Source organism: Saccoglossus kowalevskii, chromosome 2 (assembly GCF_978046115.1).
Source record: "Saccoglossus kowalevskii chromosome 2, keSacKowa6.1, whole genome shotgun sequence".
NCBI lineage: Eukaryota > Metazoa > Hemichordata > Enteropneusta > Harrimaniidae > Saccoglossus > Saccoglossus kowalevskii.
This window is the reverse complement of record NC_140642.1, coordinates 31,977,757-32,002,424: the sequence shown is the minus strand read 5'-3', so window position 1 is coordinate 32,002,424 and position 24,668 is coordinate 31,977,757. Positions and strand designations below refer to the sequence as shown.

Below are 24,668 nucleotides of genomic sequence, written 5' to 3'. Positions count from 1 at the left end.
CAAAATATCCGCGTAGATGAGTTTATTCATATTGCTCTGGTGTTTCGATTTCCACAGGATTTAACCCGTTTTAGTTCGAATAAAGGTAATGTAAGTCGATTGACAGTTTCTACCGATATCATGCTTGAGTTGTGTGAAGCGGATCGAAATATAATTTGGAAAGTCGTGTTATTTTCGGGAAGTTTCGATGTCATGGTGTCAACGCTTTCCTACCTTGTGTTAGCTGCTGTTCCTTAGCTCTTTGGTGTGACCTACAATCGAATTTCGCCCTAACAATTTCATTTGGACGTCTTTTTTAAATTTTGTTGTTGTACGTCGAACATAGAGCTACGGGATCTATCACCGTTTAAAAACAGAAATCTGGCATACGTAAATTAAATAGCTTTTGCTTTCGATTACGATGGTGTGACGTACCTTTATTGTGAATTGATCGCTGGATGAATAACATACAAACTTTTGTTTGCAATTTGTGTTTATAAATAAGCAATAATTTGTGATATTTTCAAACAATTACCGCGGAAACCAAGCAAATTACGAGAAAACGGCAGCCATTGGCATCCCACACTATCTAGTGCAGAATAAATGTAATCTCGTTTGGCGGTCATGTGATACAGTGGTGGAAGAATAAAACTCACTCTTCCCGTTACTCTAATTGTTTCAAGAAAGCAATCACATACAGTATTTATAATTGTATGATTTTTGTTTAATAATAGAAACTAGTTGCATAAACGCAATTTATCTACTGATTTCGGTCACGTTGTACAAAATTATAGGTCTCGCGTACTTTGCTATAAAATCTGGAATACAAAATAGCGTCTTTCGTCTTGTTATTTTTCTGCGACTCGGTGTACGGTAAATAAAGTCATTTTTTTTATGACCACCGTCATCATTTCACAGCGCAAATAGGTTCTGGTCTTAAAATGTGATTTTCGCGACGACCAAATTTGGCATGTGGATTTTAACCGGTATTCAGTCGCACAAGGCCCCAGAGCCCTATGGGCCAGCCAGAGTCAGTCACGTAAATAATGCGGTCGGCAACATAGAGCTATGATCCCACAGCTAACCTTGTGTTATTATATGAGTGGTAGGGGAATGTACCGGCGACTGACTAACTATGCCGATCCCACTTTAGGTCATTTTTTATTAGCCAAGAAACGTTCCGAACGCCTGTGGGTACGATGGGCGTTTTCCACTGAGTGCGGGTCCACACCAAATTTTTCCCGAACGAGTTCACGCACAGTATCTAACTCTTTGCCCTCTCCATCTTCTGAGATTCCGTAAAATCGGAGGTTATAACCATGTGAATATCTTAACATCTTGATATTTTCATTTTGGAGTTTGCTATAATCCCCACAAAGCAACTGTAATTCGTTCCTAAGTGTATCGACTTCCCGCGAAATTTCTTGAACGTCTGCACTGTTTTGAATAACAGCCTCGTCCAGATCCCGCTGTTTTTGTTCAACGCTTTCCAATCTCTGTACTAATTTGGCCACATCTCTGAATCCCTCCTCTACGGTTTCTTTTAGAACATTTAGGTCTCGAAATCCGTCTTGCACAATCTTTGTCAGATTTTCTATCGGTCGTACAGGGCTTTCAGACATTGTGTCATCGATCGAATTATCACTCGCCTCGTGGTTGGAGTCGCCATGATCCCCTGGCCCGTCGTATGTAGTAAAGCTTGTAATCTTCTTTTGATCGGTACTTTTCTTTACTCTGTCACGCTTTTTCCCTCCACCTGCCATATTCAGTCCATGTATATTTAGCAATATTTTGATAAGGTCATTCCCTCACACCACAGTGGGTAATTGCAAATTTCGGTGAAGTTCTGGGAGCAGCTAAAGATCGCTCAGTTAACATTGTTGCCATCACGTGACCTCTCTCCATCCTGTATGATTGACGACAAAGGCGATCGAGGGTAATATTTCTTATGGGGGTTTGTTTCTCATAGACACGAAGATTGGAAAGTAAATATGACATTTATTGATGGAAATTATTGTAGCCTTCAATAATATTTTGGACAAATCTTGCAAAGACAATAAAAATGTACTTATTTATATAATCATAGTGTTCATAATTCATATACATCCGTTAATATGACAAAAAAACTTGCAAAACTAAAGGCCACATCATCATCATCGTCGTCGTCGACGTTGTTGTTGTTAACTATTCACTCACAGATGGGGCACATATACAAAAGACATAAATGCTTGCCTTTATTCAATTCGAGTATAAACTAGTACTTAACGACAATCAGCAACCTGGCATTACACATGGAAATTCCTAAAGAAACTGATTGGATTGAGAATATGATATGACCAACTAAAGTGATCCTTATTATTTATTTGTAACAAACGTTAAATTATAATCAGAAAATATATTAGGTTTCGGTTTTGGTATTAAAACATGAAAAAATGATTTTATTATCTCATTTTTTTCTGTCTAGATATATTCAAATCGACTCTTGGTGGTATTATAATGGTATACACGGAGGTGTTAAGAATTGGACTGCAGTAAGAATGCGATTGTAGTACTTTTTGAATTGCGTAAACATTAAAAAATGAAATGAAGATTTATGTGATGTAATTTCAATGTAGATATTCGTACATTGAATTGAATATTCCAATCGCAGTACATAACAGAATGTGGTAAGTGGAGTTGATAACGAAGTTAACATAACACACTCGATACCCATATTGTTATTTTGTCTTTTGGTTACGTTATTTACTTGATGATATGTATTAATACATTGTATGAAAAATAAGGAAAGAGCCAGTGATGATTACCATCCCGGTAATGACCAGTGTTGGATTAACGCCATTTAAAGACACCTTCTGGACATCGTCAGTTCGAAGCGGGATTCCATAGAATGGTGAGCTTTTATAGTACAAATTGGGTCAACTAGAAGCAATAACTTCCATTCAATCAAAGTATATACAGTGTATTGCGTTTTGAGGAACTTTACAAATAAATCAAGACCACATTTAAAAAAATATATATAATTTATTCATTATCTAGAATTTATTAAAACATTTTTCATAATTGAACATCTCATATTTTACCCCCCCCCCATGCATTAACCTTTTAATCAGGGAAAGATAAATCTCGTTTTGCACGAAAATTTGGTCAATACCCCATTTATGTTTTCATAGAATGTGATTGAATTGAATTATAATACTGTATTAATGATACAATGTTTGGCAGAAGATAAGGAAGCCTATGTTGAGCCCCACTGAGAATGATGTACCTATCATCAAAACAGAACCAGTCGGACCAAGTGATAAGGTTGAAGGATCCAATGTTAGTCTTTAAATGGGGCAAGTATATCTATGAGCTTTTGTTACTATAGTAACTGAGTATAATTCTCCAACAACACAATTCATATCACGCTTCCTTTCCGATTATTTTTATTCAAACGGATTTAACACACGGAGAAGCAAATATTTAGAAATATCACCTTGAAAGTCAGCTACTATAAACCGTGTAGCTGTATACAATGCAGGCCAATATGCGTTACAGGATGTTCTAATTATTAACTCAATTTCATATCTGTACTAGATGCTGCTACACAGATGATTTGATCCTAGAACCTACTGAACCAATCACATCCATCGATTTACAGATATACCACGTGCGCAATCTGCATATTTGTAACATTGTATGCAAATAAAAAACTGTTTCTGTCATAAATTCGATTTTTATCACACTAATATTACAATTATTCAATGGTGTATTTTTTTTATAACTTTTAACTAATTTAGTAAGTGGGTATGCCTAACTTTACATCTGTTTCTATGTTATCACAGAGTGCTTCCAGCAGTGGCGGACCTGATGGGGAAGTGTGGTCCACATACAGTGATACTGCAGCATATAAGTTTGGTACTTTACTCTGGGTTAACCGAATCCTATCACTCCTCAAATCAGGGTTCTGTGTGATAATCGGCTGATGTATCTCTTCCTCTCTAAGCTACTTTTAAATGGTTAATTTCATTTCAGGAGTTGAAAAGACCAATTTCATAATAAATCTTCATTCAAGTTCAGCTTGGTAGTAGTTATGCTTTCAGTGGCAAGGATCCTGTGAACACACTGGTGAAATTTGACGAGAAAGCTTCGTTACACATGTGATAACAATAGCGTAAGCAATAAATACAAGATAATTACGTGCTTTAAAAGTCACCTTGACAGTGATTCGCACAAGTGATCATATTGCCTGATAATCTAGAATGCTTATTATATCATATATTATGTTAGAAAGGAAGAACGACGCCTAAAAATAGGATTGAAAAAGATTCAAACCTTTTGTCTCGAGCACTCACCTTATTCAGTTCAATTATTCAGTATTTCGCAAAATGTTATTCGATATGGTCAACGATTTGGAGTTTGTCAAATTAAACGTTCCATATTTTACCAATTATTTTTCAAAATTGCTACTATGTTGGAGCGTTACGAACATCCAATATTTTGCGAGTTGTTATTCGAAATGGTCAAAACAAATATTAAAACATTTTGTCCCGATCACTCATACTCTCTTTATTGTTATTGTAACACAGTATCTTAAAAGAAAGTGGTGATTTGCATATATAAAAAATCTTTTATTACTACCTAAACATTTTAGCGTACGTTTTCATATGCAACTATGATTAATAATAAAAGAATTGCGGTACGTAATTTGAGTCAACGACATGCATAGTTAAGTCACTAAGTCAAACAAACTTGTTTTTGTTGACGAAAAATGAACTGATTTACGCTGCATAAGTTTGTTGGTGTTTTTTCTGGCAAAGCCTGCGAGGTCTACAATACTTTATTTTCAAAAATCCTCGGACATTTTTCAACGTAGACGCAATCTCATGTATGAACAGTAACTTCAATAAATATGATTTTACTTGGTAATTTCTTCGGCTTAAAAACGAAAGAATTTCACAACGTCGAAAACGGTAAGACTTTGTCATAATGTTTTAACAAACACACACCATCATAATACACAATGAGGGTAACAGTGTCGTTCCTCCTTTCTATAATCATGCTATAGTGGAGAAACGTTATTTATAAATGCTGACTACTGATTAATATGTCATAGGTTCACCTGACATACGTCGAATGTCATTAGTCTATGATTGTTCTGTAACAGCGATAACTCGTTGTTTGCTTGATTATATGTATATGCTATGTTGTCTCGTTAATCCAAATTTCAAAGCTTGTTATGATCGTGATCGTGAGCTTGAGAATAATGAACGTCGTATTTACCCCCGTAGGCCAAGGGAAATACTGGTTCTTGGCGAGCTATCCAAATAGGTGAAGATGTCTTCTCAAGGTGCTATCGATGTCATAACTCCGCTAGAGTTTTTCAAAATGGCGACCTTTTGTCTCGAACACTCAACTATTGAGTTCAATTATTCAGTATTTCGCAAAATGTTATTCGATATGGTCAACGATTTGAAGCTTGTCAAATTAAACGTTCCATATTTTACCAATTCTTTTTTCAAAATGGCGACCATGTCGGAGCGTTACAAACATCCAATATTTTTTGTTATTCGAAATGGTCAAAAAGTTTGGACTTATTGGAGTATGCAACCTGCAACTTATAAGTTATGTACTGTGACATGTGATGGAGTTCGAATTCTGCGCATTGGAATGGTTTCAGTGCGTAAAAAGATATTCGCGAAACTATTTTTGTATTCAAAAAGGCAAAAAAAAAAAAAAAACGTAACACAGAATTTGTGAAAAGCAAGGATACTATCAAAAATTCCAAACACTAGACAAATACTAGACATTTCTGTCACAGAATCACCTAATTGCATTTGATTTTGTTAAAGCGTGGGAGTCGTCACCTGCGCATGCGTCAGATGGCCATAACATGTCATTGTTTGCAAACAAGCGTTTAGCCATAAGCCACAGTCCCTCTGTGCATGAGCCTTTGCGTTTTTAGCGTGTCTTGTTATCATCGCTTGTGACTCAATTTCCGCACCTGCGCGGGTAACGACCCTCCGGCTTTAAAATTTCGTGTGACTTCGGATCACACCAGTTCAATGTCCTTATCTTATAATGCTTTGATATTTTATTAGTATTAGTAGCCATATGATCGTTTGACACTTGATCGTGGATGACACTTTCTCCGCCGGAAGATGATTTTGATTTTAACCCACTGCAGAAACTCATCGTTTTGACCCACAGTGCCACCTTACACTTACTGACTTGTTGTTCTCTTCTAGATAATAAAACAGTTACTGTTTTGGCTTCGGTCGATATCTAGGGCTTCTATAGCATATTACATTTGAAAAGAGTAGCATAGGTTAAATTTCGATTTTTTTTTTACAGAGAGAGCTCGCTCATACATATTATTATAGATGGATTGTGGCGGCAGGTTTTAAGTTGGATGAAAACCCTCGTGCTCGTGCTTTATCCTATACTTCGGGGAGATAAATCTTATTATCGGCCTTGGGTTAGTTTGGAATACAGCCATTCAAAATTCTGTGTCATCACTGATTGGTTGTCTCAATGACTTCTGTCAGTATATTACCATGGAAACTCCGCTGCGCAGGTCAACTCGTACGTAGGGCCCACCTACAGTACCCCAGCCTTATTATTCTTCGTCTATTATTCGTATATTTTTCTCACGATAATACTTGAGACGGCATCTAGTGACGGTCCACACTTGGGCAGAACCAATAACTATGAATTATTATGGTTGAAAATTGGTGGTGTTTTGAATATGACACGCATGCAGTCTGTCTTGATAACACTGAAATATTTTCTCTTACTATATGTGCATTGAACACTTCCGCCGTCTATTTCACTCTCAGGCTGTCATGGTTACTGAACTGCGTTCGCTTTGTGTGGCTTAATTAGTATATTAATTAGTTGCCGGACATTATTGCACGGGTAATCAGTCTAAATGAGTAATTATTACTCTGACAGAACAAGAAAGGAAATAATATCGTGAGAGAAATGATAGAAACAATGATAATGGCCGCCTCCCGGTCAGGTCTCGCGCACAGCTAAAATCGACCGCAAAGGTTCGTCTATTTGGTCATCACATCACGTCACTTCACTATCACAGTGTAGTGTGAATGTAACAATCATCGACTCCAGAAAAAAAGTGGGAATCAACGTGTCACTACATGTGACGTTTTTATGTCCTCACTGTAGTTGGAACGGTGAATTTATAGTGACGTACGGCTTCACAGTGACGTCATCGTCCATTCTCTGGACATCCGCCGGTATAATTATTTCAGAATATATTGAGAAAAACACATCAAACTAACTTCTGAGCCAAACCGTTACGTTATCTGCCACATTATAATAATTACAATTACGCGTATTTGAACGAGTCCGGTTGGTTAAAGTCGTATCACCTGTACAAAGCCAGCCAAATCGTGTAAATTTGGCCGTCTGATGAAAATATGTTTTATGTACTGAACAAAGGAAGATAAAGTGAAGCAAGCACATAATCGTCGTCAGCACTGACGTAATACATAGGTTAAAAACGTACAAATTAAGCAAATGTTTCCGCTTTGGACGGATATTTGTTATCAAAGTTTCATATCATGATTAAATTTGCTGTGGTGTGTTATTCAGCTCATTTGTTTTCAAAAATAATATTAATTCAAGTTTGTAAAGTAGATTGAGTTCACCAGAAAACATTTGCCGAACAGTGTGATATAACCCCGAGGTGATCAGTTTGAAAGTCTTGTGTCATATCACATTCAACTGACGTATACATTCGCAATTAATTGAATTAATACATTTTTTCATCTTTCAATATGTATGTGGGGGCGTGAAACCGACTAGAACAAAATAAATAGTCTCACCATTACAAACTATACCGAGTTTTGAAAATATCGTCTTGGTAATAAATTATTTGTATTTAATTTATCAAAATTCCGTTATATATATATATTATATATATATATGCCTTCTACGTTTTACGTAAGAGTGCGTAAAATAAAATGCCTTGAATTTTAATTGTGTTTTTTTTCCAACTTCAATCACCGACTCACAGCTAACAAATCAAGGAATCACGCCAACGCAGAGGATTTAAAAAGCAAAGCCGTAATCTGCATTTCCGCGCTGAGTAGGATGAAAATTCCTTTAGAACGGATCCGTAACCTGTCATTTGCAAATGTTGAAACTATTGTGACATTTTGATGCGCAAAGGGAAAAATCTAAAAAAGCTTCCAGTAGTAGGTATTCGCCGGGTAGGCGAAAACATCACCGGGAGCTAATTATGCGTGCTTGCATGAATAGGCGAATTTGTCAGATAATTGGGGCCCGCAGTGGTGGTGGACTTATAAACACCTCGCGACAAAAACCTGCCGTTGTCGCCTGAGTGGGAGTGTATCACAAAGAGACTCAACATTATCGCAGATATGAGTATGTTACAGTACACTCGACAAGGGACTAGATTTAACGTATAAATAGTTACTCTTCATCATATTGACAGTCGACGGACATCGGCATTGACCGTGGTCACGATTTAATCACCCACGTTTCCGTGGTCGCTCATCCATTATCCGATTCGATTGAAAACGCGTACAATTCTCCCGAGAGCACCCATATCCCGGGGGAAGCCAACGGTCAAACAGACGAGATCTATCCATTTAATAAACAATAACCCGCGGCACTAGAAACCGGTAAATTAGTATAAAGGTCGTGAAGATGGAGTCCGCTCTAGAAACAATTCGGTGTATTCTGGGAATGCTTAAACAATTATTTAAAATTATTACCGCACTGAAAATATAATAAGTTTATAGAATAATTGTTATTTGTTACAGCAGTTATGATCTAAAGACTTTGGAGCGAGTGGTATTTTCATAAAAATACCAAACCATCGGGGAAGTCGCTGCTGCAGTTGCTGGAAACTGCGCATGCGCTTTGATAATCCTTACGTCACCCTCACTTGTCTTTACCACGGTTACTCAACCGGTAATCACAGTCGAAGAAGAAATAAACACAGAACAGCAACGTTAAAAACACTTTAATTGACCAAAAACTCCGATATTAAATACATCGTTTAATACCTACATTGAAGAGGAAAAACAAGAACAAGGCACGGACAGATTTAATTACACTGCGGTGACGTCATCGGCACATTTTTTTCCGGCCACTGACCTCGGAGGATAAATACCCGTTTAACGTGTGTGCTCTCTTATAAATTGAATTAAACTCTTTCTTTTCAATGTCATTCTTTATTAGTTTTAGTATAACTAAAGTGTCGAATAATTTAGTATTTAATTGTTGTGTTTGTCGCGAATAGCATGCTGGAAGGTATATTATTTGCATAAGCCGTTTGCCTACTGAACTCTGATCCCCTCCACTACCAGTATTTTTCAGATGCATTCCCGTGTTATCCCGCCATTTCATTTACTTCCATTTTATTTCATTTTTTTTTGTTCTTGGATGGTTCTCACATCCCTGGCGATCAAGTACCAGTCAGCATAACCTGTTAAACAAACATGCTCCACGAGAACTATCGTCGAATTGGTTACCATGACAATCTCAAAGAGTGTGCTCTCCGACACCAACGCATTTACGTAGTGATCGGCATCTTCAGAGAGATGAGGTATCTTGAAATTATGCATGGTCGTTTTACACCTCAGATTGGATGTCATCATTTTAGCCGTTAAAGCATGGCCGAATATATTACGCGCCGCTGTCGAGGAGCTCTCACGTTATGTCATTTACGTTTATTATCACGTGATACGATACGATACGCTAAGCGAGTGGCAATGTTGAAAATCTCAGGTGTAAATATATACCCATTCAAAACAGGGAACCATTTCAGAAGATTTAGCGAACACTTCAGAACTGACTTCTCGGGAAGCTACCGGAACGTGAACAGATTAAAATTGAAATTCTAAAGGTATTTCTGTCTAGGGTCTTCATTCCAGTTTTATGCGTCAAATCTCAACAACACGGATGTGATCGTTTAGTTGGCATAAACTGAAATATTAAAGGAAAGATCGAAGGTGGGCACTGGTCACCAATACTAAAACTATCGGTGATCTGTTGCGGTTAGATTTGATTTGTTTAAATGAATACATATATTTTTTTTACAATGCACCGGTGAGCAGTATTTTATAACATAACTTGTGTGGGCGTATCCGTTATTTTGGGATTCTATAATCAAAGGTCAAAATATGCTAGTGATCGTATTACACAGATGATCCTCTAATGCCAACAGTATAGCCAGGTGTTCTTGTCACTTGTACACATGTGTAATTGCATATACTTTCAGATTGTATTTTAATATTGCGTTTTTGCTCACGGATTGTTTATTTTGATTAGGCTGACAATGTAACAGAATTAAATTAACATTCACTTGGGAATTTAATTGTCTAATATGGTCACCAAAATTGGTTCTCATAGTTCCCATGGTGAGTTTGCATTATGATTCGTAGGTTTTGTAATAAAATGAAAATATTTCAACCAGACAATCAAAAAGGTTTTGTTATTACTGAAATGAGGTTTTTGGTTATAAATTGGCCTCTCTTGAACAAAAGAAATTGTATTTCACAGATTGGTTGTTACGGCAATGAAACTGCACATTTTCCTGTCAGAGGAAGCACTTAAATTAAGTCACGGCGCTTTGTGATTGGTCGGTTAGAAGGAGCTACTGGGCGTTGCCAGAGAGCGACATCACTCCGAGCGTTACTGAGCGGGCCAGCACCCTCAGTGGTTACCGAGCGTGATATAAAGTCCTCCAGACTTCAACTTTCCGTCGATCGAACAACAACGCTCTTGTTCCGGTGCACTTGGTTTAGCGGAGTCGCTTTCTTCATTCATCCATCGGATGTAAGGGATCGAACAGCAGTCAAGATGAAATCTGCTACGGTGATTTTTGTTTTGGGATTTCTTTTTCTGTCACAAGGTAAGAGTGTGCATATAGTGTAGTGGTTCCATCATCACGCGGTCGATGATATACTAAATGCCGTGCCATTTAAGAAGAGAGTTCTACATGCATTATAAACGAATCGCTTTAACTTCATGATTCTCGTATAATTATTTTACGAAGTGTCGGTAGAGACGTCGTTGAAATGTCTCTCTAAGTTAGAGCGTCGCATCTGACGGCCACTAATGACTGTGTTATTTGTTTTAAAATTATCTTGTGGTTACTGTGGATCTCGGGCTGGGTGTATCGGCTTTCGCTTCTCGCACGATGATTATTTTATAAAGCATCAGACTCGCGACGTCGTCGACAGGGCGTCAAGTTAGCGCTGTGTGTGACAGATGTGATGAATTACGACCCAGTCAATGTACTAACACACAACCATAACTAGGGGCCGCCGTATTTGTAGATTTCAAGGAAGACACTTTGCAATTAGCATATATATTGCGAACCACTATTTTACCATCACCGCAACTACTGGTACATATATAAAAAAAAAACTTGGTCGGAGGAGAGGATCAGCGTAACGAAAACGTAACATTTGTATTTGTGGCGGGTTTTAGACATATTCGCTCAGTGGATTTTTAATATAGTGATTTTCGAATGAGTTGTTATTACATAAAGTGAATTAACCTGTCGGTTTTATTTAATCAACAACACTAATTAAACCCCGTTATCAATACTTTTATGGTGTTCAATTTCGTGGGTTTCGTAATAACCCTTTTCGGTCTCAACTTAATTAATTTGCGCTGTAAGATCGTTGTCGTAATTTTTCTTTAATGAATAATTAATTAACTTACGGCAATACTACCCTGATTAATTTCATTATCGGGCGATTAGCTGTTACCATTATCTCATCGTTAGAGTTCCATTTTAAATTAAGCGCATATTCCCTGAAGATGAATTAGGGCCCGGTTACATCACGAGTCATACAGAAGATTTAAGCACCTTAAGACGTTTAGTTGTTTCATTATTAAAGCGTCATAACAACCAGATAAAGTCGGATGGGTGCGAGATGGCATTTCATGTATTATTAAACAGACCATAATGTAATCTACATGAAGGAATATTTCACTAATTTCTCCGGGGAAAATTATTTCATTAATTGCCGCTAACTGTCTTGTTTTTTAAATAAATGTTCTGCATCAAAGAGGCCCTGTGCTGTAATCAATTCTGACGTGTAGCTGCTCCTGTCTATGTCCGACTCGTTTTATGATATTTCAAACAAAAATTTATTGCATCTTATATTTTTATAGCCGTGTGAAAAAAAAATTAAATATGTGCTTAAATCATAAACGTCCAACTATTTATCCGACACTTCAATGTTTCCATCGCGAAATCAAAACGATATATTGGAAAATTGTAGATGGTTTGGCTTGTTGCTACGCTCGATATCCTTAGCGACGAACAACATCGCGTAATTATTAGCAAAGATTAGTGAAAATTGCGACTGTTAATGAGTTCATTAGTGATTCTTTATTTGGTGGTCTGATATTAGTACGTACATATATATGTATAAACAAATTCAACCATTCAAACCAACCATTTGAGCTGATTTGTCACGGGTACGAATACTTATTTTAAATTAACCTTCTTATAATGATTCAACTAAATGAAGTGTTCAAACTGAGAGACGTTCTGGGAAATTAAAATTGTATGTTTCGCCTCAATATATTTATTTCTGAAATGGATATCTGGTCGGTTATAATTAACGATGAGTGATGAATTAAGTTTAATTGCAATTAAGCATTCAGTCAAATTAGAAACGTACACACATTTGGGATGTATTAAGTATGGCAATGGAATTAAAGGTAGAAAGCTACTTAATTATTTTGAGAAATTTGGTTATAAATCGCAAGACGATGGTCATCGTTTTATCACGTACTAGTACAGCCCGTGAAGCTACATCTCCATGGTAACATGAAACACAATTTTTTTGTATGTTATAGTTAACGTAGTTTGACAAAAAAAGTAGCAACAATATTATTTAAAATTGCTGTATAAAATTTTAACTCACTTATCAAAACCCAAATTATTGGAACAATTCAGGATACTTAAAATCATGTCACCAAATATCAAAAATGAAACTAATGGGAAAATGTTTTAATATTCAAACAATGCCACCATCATTTCGCGGTATTTCAATTAATTCAACACCGTTGAACATACATTAACATCACTAAAATCATTTTTCCAAACCCTTTTTTTTTCGCAAAAAAATATACGGTGACACTAATTCTTTTCTTTATATTTTCAGTGTCGTACTAGGTAACGAACTTATAATAATGACGAAAGTTTAACGAAAACGTCACAATACATTAAAATTCGGTTCGAGACACTGAGTCGTTTGCGTGTCGAATGCGATAAATCGCTAGTCGCTGATTGGCTGTTTTCGATTCTAGTCACGTGCCTTTATAAGTATGTATAATACTAAGAGAGTGAAAAAAAAAGTTCTCAAATTCTGGGAACGTTTTTCGATTGGATTTGGCACTCCACTGGGACCTAGTCTCATCGGCATGGAAGTTTATCTTACAAGATGGATGGGAAAGGCTCGTGGGTTTTTCGCTGACCTGGGACACCATGTGTCTATCACTTAATGGTACTTCGTACAGTTTAGTATATTCGTTTACCATTCCCAGGTCTGTAATCCCGAGGACGAATGCCTGAACGTACGACATTTACTATAATATTTCCGGAGATTGTGGCTGAGTTTCACCAAATAAAATACTTCACTCAAAATAAATGAATAACACATTTAAGTTAATCATTTATGCAAAAAATGTATGTGTACAAACAACACACAAAATGCATTAAATCGCCGTGTATAGTGTCACATCATTAATAATTATTCAAATTCAGCGGTGAATCTTTATTGCATTTTTTGGTGACCTTTGTCGAAACTCGGATAGAAAAAAAAACGAGCCTGTTACCATGACAACAATTTAATGAGTCTCTCGAGTTTAGTGACAAGAATTTGAAGCAACACGCATGAATTAATTGTTTTTCAAGTTAACATCGATCGGATTATCTTATCTATGCAGTAACTCGTTATTCACAAATATGAGATTACACAACAACTTTATTTAGTGCCATGGCGCGTCACTTCGTTGAAAAGCTGCTCGGTTCAAACCCCGAAAGACACACATTACATAGAGAGATTTTAAAGCAGAAATATTTTATCATATAGCCACATAGTGTCAATGCCTCTCCCGGCTTTTCGACTTGAAATATCGAAGACTTTGGAATTCACATGGTTTTGTGTGGCTATTGAGTGCACGTGCACATTGTTATGCATAGTATGGGACCCACGTCGAACGCGCATACGAGTATGTTGACTGTCGGACTGTCGGATACGGAAACATTTCGGAATTTAACCTTCCCGATATCCTCTTACAATAAAATTCAATTTATAGCTTGTGCGATTTCGGAGAATAGATCTTTTTTGTCTTTGAATTCAGAACACGATTTCAGTTGAAATGCTTCTCGAGACAAACATGACCAATTAACAACACTCTCTGAGGTTCCGAGTGCAACTCTGAGAGCTAGAAAACCCCACTCTCCTGATTTACTTATCACCACTGTGATGCCGTGAGTAAAATTCCAATTTATTCATCCACGACAAACCTACAGATGAAATATTATTGTATGCGTTACAATGAACGAACACGTTACCGTGACAATACGTTGCCCTGGGACTACGCGTATGCGCATCAGTGCGCCTTCGCAATAGTAGGACGCCCAAGGACGCCCTAGGACTGTGGCGTCTGCGCTTCAGTACGCAATGGCAATTCAGCATTTGATCAAATATATTCAGATCGTACCCGGGGGTCGTACACACAATGACTGTGCTTTTTTCTATCTTCCTCTGAATGCGGTGTCCAAACTTTTGAGTTTGTCATGAACGAGAAGTTGAAATAAAATGGTATTCCCCTCAACCTATCGGCGTTGCGAGAGCGATTTGAACGATCTATCATTCACTGAAAAGAACGATTATTTCCCAAATAACTCTTCATTACTCTCTCGTGCACATAAGCCTCTCTTTTTTTCATCACATTCAGTGTTCTTTGTAGTTGTCTTGGAGATCTATAATCCCCTACATTTGTTTCCACGGAAACCATTTACCACTGAAAGGCAACGCGGAAGCAGCGATTCCGCATTTTGTGTACAAACGTCCTGTGTTCTGTTTTATGTCCCTTTGTGTTCACGTTCGTCGAAACTTGTAATTTAGCCGGAGTGGGCGACTCGCTTCTCTGAGACGAGTAACCACAGCATGGAGCAGACTCCCGGAGTCTATGAACGAACCTCCATAAATTTAAAGTGTGATCCACAGTATGACATTTACGCGTAGACCGTTGCCACACGAATGTATTTCTTTTAGATACGGAAGAACTGACGTTACATAAATATTACTACCACGCGGTGAATTGGTATTGTTTTTTTTATCTTTCTCAGTCGGGTTTCTACAAAATAAAATAGCTTTTATATAAACTATTTACTCGAGAGTGGTATAATGAAACGTTCTCTGTTGTAATACATGTCTAAGTAGATAATAGAACCGTGGCGGAGCTGTCCCGGTTTCCGATTTCCCAGTAAAAAAAGAAATCAGCGTAGCTGCCGTCACGCTGGTGCGGGCAATTCATGTAACTGTATTTCTAAAGAAGATTATATATCGGTTGCTATGGGTTTTTTTCTCTCCACAGCATGGAGCCGCCCCCTCAGCCTCCGAAAGAAAAGAGCTCAAGACGACTCAGACGAAAATAAGGAGCAGAAGTTGAATTCTCAGGTTAGCTAATATATTTAGTCTTTTAAGATAATGGATCGGTAACAATTGAAAGAAAAAGAAATTGAAATAAACACAATTTGGCACGTTCATGGATTTAGCTCTAACAGTCCCGTTGTCGATTTCTAAGTTGGAAATCAAGTCACGTTCACGTGATCAGTGATTGACACATGCGGCGAGAACATAACATCGGTGTTTGACGTGATTAGTTTTCCCGTCGCCGAGTATACATAGTTCATGCATGGTAGCTTTGTGCATGACTGATTCACAATACTGGTCATGCATACATCATACGCTGATATTTCAGTGGTTTTGACGCAGCAGCAATATACGCATTTATAAACATGTATTCTTCTAGTCAGATTGTACATTACTTCATCAAATTAACTGCAACCGAACTGGCATCCCTAGTAATAGGGATGCTATTTTTTACGGTGGAAAAAGGAAAAACGACAAACAAATAAATTCGATTTGCCGTGATAATTGAAGCGGTGCGCCCTCTTTAGTCATAATATTCAGTACAGACACACTATCTCTTACGCAATTGTTGTACCGTGAGATTATCATGACAGGGTAAAAAAGAATAAATTATTTAAAACCGGCAAATCGCACACTATTAGCAGGGGTCGAGGCGCGTTCAGTGAGTTCAGAATCACATGTCACAACCAGTCAAACGTGCTAAGTCACGTGACTGCCAGATTTTTTTTTGCACAGCTGAGTGATTTTGCTCACGATCAGAACCCATTTTTTGTTATTTCAAATCGTTGGTTAGTTTATAATCGTAATCGAGGCATGCCAGCAATGTGATTGGGTCGTAGCAGAAGTAATGTAATCGTGTTGTCTAGCTACGAGTACTTATTATGGTGGAACTTCCCTCTTATAGTACACGTCTGCGTCAGTATAAATGAGCGCGACTTGACAACCTGAAGTAGGCTGAAAAACATCCGCTACTCTCCCACGAACTATTGTTAATCATGTATTTGTTAATTCTTCACGCTAAAGCACGGCTAACTCCAATGTTGGCGACAATGGGCTAGTCGTAGCACGATTATTCACTGGACTCAAATTAAATTAATCGGATTTTCTCGTGTGTTTGATACACTTCTATACCACGGAGAGAAACGCATACGAACGTTAGTATTTGCATACATTTGAGCACACGTAGACGCGGCGACCACAACATTACAAGAAAATGTATGGAGAAAGGGTGGTTAAAACGCGTTCGCGATTTTCTCAAATGCCCATAGTACGGATTTACACAGGTTAAACTGTGTAATACGTAATACACTCACAGTCCCAGTTTTCAGACACTTGCCGATCACATCTAAAGCTCTATTTTACTTCACCGCTCCGCTGACAATTGTTTATTCTGGTTGTAGGAAACACGCTTTCTAAAAATTTTATGGGAACAGAATATTGTATGATATACAAATGAGTCCGAATACTGGTATACTGTGTTGATAGTGTGGTAAAGCCATTGTTTACATGAAGTGCAAACGGCTAATTTCAATTCGATACATCGTAGCTCTGGCCAGAAAAATGGTTGCAGTAACCGTCGACTAAATCAGATTCAATAAGTTCTGTCTCATTTGTTTTCCGACTCTTTGAGAAGAATAGTTCAAAAAATGTGATACATGACTAAGGGGAGCACTAACAGCACACGTTTTAAAGTCGCCCGTCACCACTTATCAACCACTCAGACGCTCAAATACGACTGAAGTCAGTTGCCATCCGTTCACTTTTCCTTCTTTTAAACGCTTATACGGAAATAGGCTCAGATTAAGCTGCTATTGATCGGCCACTTCCTTGTTTCGGCTTGGCGACTCTTAGGTCGGTAAGTCTACAAAACAGCTGCAGATGAGAGCTACCTATTAAAGAGAAATGCGAGATTTGAAATGCCTGAATAATAATAAACTCTGTGCAGTCAACAAGATATTGTTACCCAATACGGTAAATTGTGGTCGATATGCAAAAGTGTTTTTTTTTTAATTTATTTATTCTCGTTACTCATGCAGCGAAACACACTGTTACGTGACAGACGTGTTTTAACTGATTTTGAACAGTCACTCGCCATGCATGAATGGAACTCGCCTATAATTGATGATTTCCGTGTCGACGCTCGCTCTGTCTTTAATCATCCACGTAGTAAAAAATATAACACATTTTATTAAAACATGCATTTGGAAATAATTGATGAGTTTTATTTGCTCTACGTAAAATAGTTAACGTTTTAATTAATTGATTATTTAATAAGCGACGTTTTGCATTAGTTGTGCTTTTGATTTGGCATATGATAATATTTTTTGCATATTTTTAAATAATATCATCGAGAAATTCTGAGCAAAGCAAGTTCACAATATCATAAAATTACATGAACATTTCCATTGGAGTTAAAAGGTGGTGGTCGTCGCAACGATTTTCCTAAAATCCAATGCGATAATTCCGTGACCAGCGTGAATACGAGTTTTGATCTGGTCGACAGGTGCACTAAATACTGACTTTGGCTCCTTGGAGTCATCCGATGCGTTCCAATCATCACAGAAATTACTAGTACCTAGATAAACGTCGACAGTGTCTTTGTTTCGTACGCGTGCGCAACAAACAAAGTTGCCATCTTTGTTAATACGGACGCTAATCTCACGCATGCGCGGCTCGACGACCACCGCATTGTCTTGATATTTGAAATGAGTGCTTCAACTTGCACGTACGTAAATTTAGTGCTTACACAAAGCGCATGCGCATTTACAATAAACCACAATGCAGTGTGAATACACATGTATTATATTAAAGAGAAATACAAAAAAGATATGTTATATTTTTTTTTAAATATTGATACATGGTATTCATTTGGGGGGCAGTACGGAGACAACGTTGATTGAATAATCTTCATGTGTTCAATTTCTTTTCACTGAAGAGTCATTAAATTGATTAAAGTAAATCCCAGTGAAGATGCACGTCTGTATGAAACAGCAGTTGAAGTAGATATTTACATTGTGGCAATAAACACAACTTTTTTAAACACAACAAATTTTCAGCAAAGAGTTGACATTCCTGCTAAAAAAAATAACGTCGTTATTATATGACGTTGCCGAATCAGTGCGACATACCTCGGTTTGGTTAGTAATCGTTCATTCCCGCAGGGTGTTCAGATTATTCAGTTATTCCGACTTTTATTCAACGAAATCCTAAGATAAGCCAGGGTTTAGGCAAAACAGCATCGTACGTCGTGTTGTAATACTACTTCAACGTCTAAGTATACTCACTGTAGGTTTTCATCCTCCCCTCCCCTCCCAAAAGACATACTGTGGGTTTCGTTTTACGAATTGTGGATTTTATTGTTTATTTATGGTTACTTACACGGGTTATTCACCAATCCATCCATTGGTGGGAGGGGGTACTTGCTGTTCGTCGCGCACCACACGCATCGCACAATGCCGGGAATTTCGTGAGACTATTGCGTATGCTGTTTTGCGTCGTTTTGATTCATGGTGTGTGTGACCGGGTGTGTGTGGCGTGGTTACGATATTTGAGTGGTACATCGGTCTTTTGGAGCAAATATGAGACTTTAGAACATTCCACACCTGTACTGAATAATGATGAAAGAAACATGACATTCCTTGACTGAATATCACCTGAATAGCAAGCTAATAACGCAACATTTACTACATTTTTGCATCTAGAGAATTTTACTGTCGTGAGGTTAACTGGGGATCAATTGCTGCTGCATTATGGTCTACTTACTGAATCTACCGTAAACTAATATCGCGCACATGTGGATTATGAGAAGGCATATACTACTTGCTGCTTTGTGGATTAAATTTCATTAGATGTGTACTTGGACGTGCTTATTCATTGTTACTTTAATGACGTTGTTCCATTTCATTACCGGGCTTATTAGTTCCATGTACATGCATTTAATCAGCTAGGCATTCATCAACGCGTTTCTGAGTGAAAGCGCAATACAGGTTATATGTCAAGTGGACTCGAACTGTGTCTAGTGGATTTGAACGTACCGTACGCCGTTTTATTGGGTTGCTTTACGTGTTTGACCAGTGTAACATGAATCACAGAATCGTCAGATGAATTAAATTATATAACGGTGTAAACATTTGTTGAAATGAGATTGCGACCTTTCGTTTTAAATTCTACGATTACGAATTAAGAATCCGGTAATTATGTGTACGACCACTGGTTGTAGAATCTAAATTCAAATCTGACTAATTTGAATAATTATTCGATGACCTGTGTAATAACTTTTAACTATAAAATGGCGTGTTTTTGTTTATTTTCTCAGCTTCTTGAATGTTTTATAAAATTAATCGATGTTTCAAACCACGAAGTTAATAAAGAATGTGTCAGAATTCTTGAAGACGGTAAGTTGTTTATGAGAATAGTTGACGTGTTTTGTGGTGTTTGTATTATTCCCATCGGAGGCGAGGCTCACGGGATGATGTCTTTCTTTTTTTATGAATATAATGTGACGTTTCCGGACGACCTCGGAGTGAGCAAGATACTACTACTTTAGTTGCAATGGGAAATACACGTTTAATTTCGTCGCCAACAATCTTGCTACAGGGAGTAAATTAAATACGGCGCCGACTTCTCCGACAAACTCACAGATGTGGAGTCGTCGGTTGACACCTTCCCATCTTCGATCCAAGAAGATATAAGATATTTATGCAAAACAGATGCTGATAATCACATTATTGACTGTTTAGGATTCCAGTCACCTACGGCGAGTGCTATCCGCCACCGGTTTCAATTTGTAAACCTGTTTTCTTCTTCAGCTTATCCCAGCACAGCGAACGAACTACTTGACAGACCGGACGAAGAGTCGAATAGTGACGAAGGCGATTCCGATTCCGGTGCCTCTGACTCCAATGAGAGTAGCGACGCGGACTCAGAAGAAGAATCGGACTCCGAAGATGCGTCCGAAGAAGACGATGACCAAAACATGCTGGAGGATTGGATGTTCAAGTTCAACAACAAACTGAATGACATATCCAATGTCGTACACTACGATAAAGATATCGTGGAAAACATCAAAGCTATGCTCTTTGTCGTGAACAAAAATCAAAAGTTAATGGAGCAAGGTAGGAATAATTGTTCCTCCTACAAACAGAATCCTAAACTTGAAATTTGCATAATTAATGCGTTATAATTTTAACTTGTAATTTTCTAAAACTGCCAAGTTAGTCTGATTTTTAAGAAATCAATATTATTATCTATCTTGTATATTTTTGCACACAATGAGAACAGATGCTTGAATTTAAGCTGTTTTAATCCGATCGTATGATTTGAGGCCAATTATATCCACTTAACAGTTTTAGGGAATGACAACAAGTGTAATTAGAAAACGTTAATTATTACAAGTTCTAATTTCAGAATATTTTATTTTTGAGTAAATGCATATTTAATTAGTTTCTGTTTATTTCTCTGACTTTATCAGCTATGTTGGAGGGCGTTGAAGAAGAAGAAGATGACGAAGAGGAAGAAAGCGACAATTCTGATAGCGGGGATAGTGGTGAAGATAGTAGTGAAGGCGATAGTGACGATGATTCAGAGGACGAGTTCATCGATAGCGACGACTCGGAAGACAGTGACGAATCGAAGGAAGAGAACTCGAGTGACGATGACGACGACGACGAAGGTAGAGTTTAAAAAATACTTTGTTTGACACCTGGGTCACTGCAATAACTGTTTCCATCGCAGTTCGAGTAGTGGAAATATTGAACATCCCTAGATGCAACTGGAATCACAACGGGTTTCTTAATGACACGTACAAGGGGCAAGTAAACTCAAACACAGCTACGAGGCATCTAGAGTTTGATGGTGATTACGGCAATTACGGTACGGTGTATCCACACCCGGGTTAGCGGAGCCTGCTAGCCTTGTTCCCCGCACACATTTTTTATTTTGTCTCGTTTTTGTTTCCAGAATCCGATGAAGAGAATCAAGAGTCTTCAAGTGACGTCAACAACGATATCGATGACGCAAAGAGGAAACGGAGTTTTAACGGCGTGCGACCGAAATCATCGACCGAGAAAGAGATTATTGAAAAGGCCAGAGTTATAGGTGAATAAAATTTCACTTTGAACTTGAAACATTGGCCATTTTGTCTTGTTCAAACTTGACACTCTCTAATTTCATTAAGGGGGGTGCATAATCTGGTTCGAATGAATAACGAGTTTCTGTTTCCAAATGTACACTGCAATCTTGTATACCCTAAACATACATGTATGCTAAGCTTGGATAGTTAATTATTAATTTCGTTAGATGATGTCAGGAAACTAAACCCCGTCCATTATATTTACTATGACAACTGCTTTGCTGTTGCATGGAATATCGGCAACATATATAAAATTAACGGAAGTCAATGGCCCGAACGTCAATCGTCGGGTCAGCTTTTTTTTTCATTATATATATTTGATTTATCACCTGAGAGGTTACAGGGTTAATACGGTTAACCGATAATTAAACTTTACTAGTACTACAACAGCGCGTGTATGCAGGCAGGTTATTGAATAAATTGCGCAAAATTTAGAAACAGTCAGTCGCCGGTGGTTATGCGTAATTATGACCGCCGATAAACGACACGTGGCAATCTCTGAAATGAAACCACACAATGACTTGATTTAGAGTAAAAATGGTGACATCATCCCCGTATTATCGTTACTGTACAAACAGGGATGTGAAGGGTTATGAGTCCGTGTTACCGTCAACTAGTTTATAACAAAAGAAGGAAATAACATGTTGTTGCAGCGGATGGGCGTGATTATCGGGAGGCACTTTTTCTTTTTCTAAACTGTCATATGCGCGTAGATTGAATACTGGTTGTAATTATTGTACTCACTTTCTATTCAGCAGTGGAATTACTGAAAAATCTAAAAATAAGTGATTTGAAGAAGCTTGTGAATGGGAAACCGGATATTGATGAAGACGAAGACGAAAGCGAAAGTAGCGAGAGCGCTGTCGAAGAGGACGATGATGACGAAGAAGAATCGGAGAGTTCTGATGATTCATCGAGCGAGGAAAACGACTCTGAAGAAAGCGAAAACAGTGATGAAAATGATGACGATGATTCGGATGTAAATGATGACGATGGCGAGGAATCGGACAAAAATGGCAGCGACAGCAGTGAAGCAGAAAGCGACAGCGGTGACGATAGCAACGATGACAATGATAGCAGTGATGAAGATAATGAAGAGAAAAGAGATAATGAATATGATCAGGACGAAAGTGACGACAGTGAAGACAGTGATACCTCTGAGGAAGACGAATCAAGTGAGGCAAGCGATGATGAAGACACGGAGAATGGTGATGATAAGAGAAAAAGAAAAAAGAAAATGTTTACTTTAGAGCCTGATAATAGTAGTAGTAGTAGCGAGTCGTCTGATAACGGATCCGGAAGTAGTGAAAAAGAAGACAAAGATGAAAGCAGTGATTCCGACGTCGATGTTGATAAGGTAAACAATGCCAACAACAACAACAAACAAACACACACGCACACACACACACAGGAAGAAACATGAAATCACCAATTACTAGACCGATATACTGTTTATTATTGTTAAATTGTTTTGACGATCATACTTTTCTCGTTATATTTATACAATGAATACGTATCACACTTAACAGCTGAATATTCGGAGTGGGCGTACGGTCAAAGCTGAAACAGGGAAAAGGTCACTAGCCGAATTGGTTAGGTTTATAATGCCATTTCTGCTAAACACTCAGTGGTGGATATATTACTTATTTCATTTGTGAATAAAACTTGATCGCCCTAATTCGATTGAAAACATGTTTAGGGTAGGCCATTTTACATATTTGGAGAGGGCTTGCGTAACCAAAGGAGATACGATGGTGTGGCAGTTCTAACCACAATGTCCTAAATACAAATTTCTCAATCTGACAATGATTTCTAACAGTGAGTTTTCTATATCAATTTCCTGTAGGATAACAGCGACGAACTAAACGAGCTGGTCAGTGACAGACTCCGAGAAAAAGTCCTCAACTCACCGCGCATCAAATCCCGCGAGAGGGCGCTGTTACAGGCTTTGAAGAAATTCAAGGTTCTTTAACTTGAGCGGGATACATAATATAATATATACGCCATAAGTCGACGGTCTACGTTTCCACCTTCTTAGCTTTCTTTTAAGCATGAACTTCGATATTGAGCAGCGACACGTACACAGTACGTTGTAAGACTTGACACGGTGAAGTCTGACTGTTTACTGTGCAATTCATTATCAGTGCCCGGAAGTCGGCTGTTATTGTTGTTGTTCTCTAATGTTATAAAACTTATTACATTTGTGTTGTCGTACAAATATAGTTGAACATGTTGAGAAGCAATAACATAAATATGTATCCATACACTATGTACGCCTTAAGACCTCTATCCACGTTATTATTGGTTATATGTCCTTTGTAAGTGTCTTCGTGCTGTGTTGTTATGTTACTGCACAGAACCAGTAAATATATATATAGGTCTCCCGAGTCTACGGAATACTGCACGACACCAGTAAACATATATATAGGCTCCCTAGTCCGCGGAATATAACATGATGCGTATTGTCACGTTATGTTCACCTTTCAAGCTGCCTAATATTATGTGTGCTATTGAATTGTTAAATCGATATATACCAATAAAAGTATTGTATGTTCTTAAAAGTGTGTAGTATTTAATATATATTGGTGAACAGGTGTCTCCCTGGTTATTTTCTAGAATTTGACGAAAATTAATAATCGAGAATAATTAAGATCAAATATAGTGTGACACATCCTTTGTCCTTTGAGCGTTTTTTTCAAAAACAGCACTATCAGCAAACATCAATACCGCCTGTTTACTCCTTCAGAAAGTGTCTCTCATAAATTGAAAATTGCAAAACAGGCAGCCTTTGTCTGTTATATATACTGAAGTTCGTCGTCTATAAATTATGTATAGAGAGTCGGGGCCTATGGGTGACCAATCATGACCATGTGTTGTATGTCTCAATAATTAATATT

General features: G+C 37.8%; 1 protein-coding gene across 2 annotated transcripts; it reads left to right on the top strand.

Moving 5' to 3' along the window:
* Nucleotides 1-10,680: 10,680 nt before the first annotated feature.
* Nucleotides 10,681-24,332, top strand: LOC100377172 (uncharacterized). Of its 2 annotated transcripts, none has more exons than XM_006815548.3 (8): nucleotides 10,681-10,864; nucleotides 15,583-15,665; nucleotides 19,957-20,035; nucleotides 20,450-20,755; nucleotides 21,112-21,312; nucleotides 21,600-21,737; nucleotides 22,530-23,128; nucleotides 23,618-24,332. In XM_006815548.3, exons 1-8 carry the CDS (start codon nucleotides 10,813-10,815, stop codon nucleotides 23,741-23,743), a joined length of 1,584 nt encoding a protein of 527 aa, XP_006815611.2. In that variant the 5' UTR covers nucleotides 10,681-10,812; the 3' UTR covers nucleotides 23,744-24,332. The 2 variants fall into 2 exon arrangements, with proteins under 2 accessions (XP_006815611.2, XP_002734048.2); XM_002734002.4 differs by having other exon boundaries at nucleotides 22,527-23,128.
* The last annotated feature ends 336 nt before the right edge of the window (nucleotides 24,333-24,668 follow it).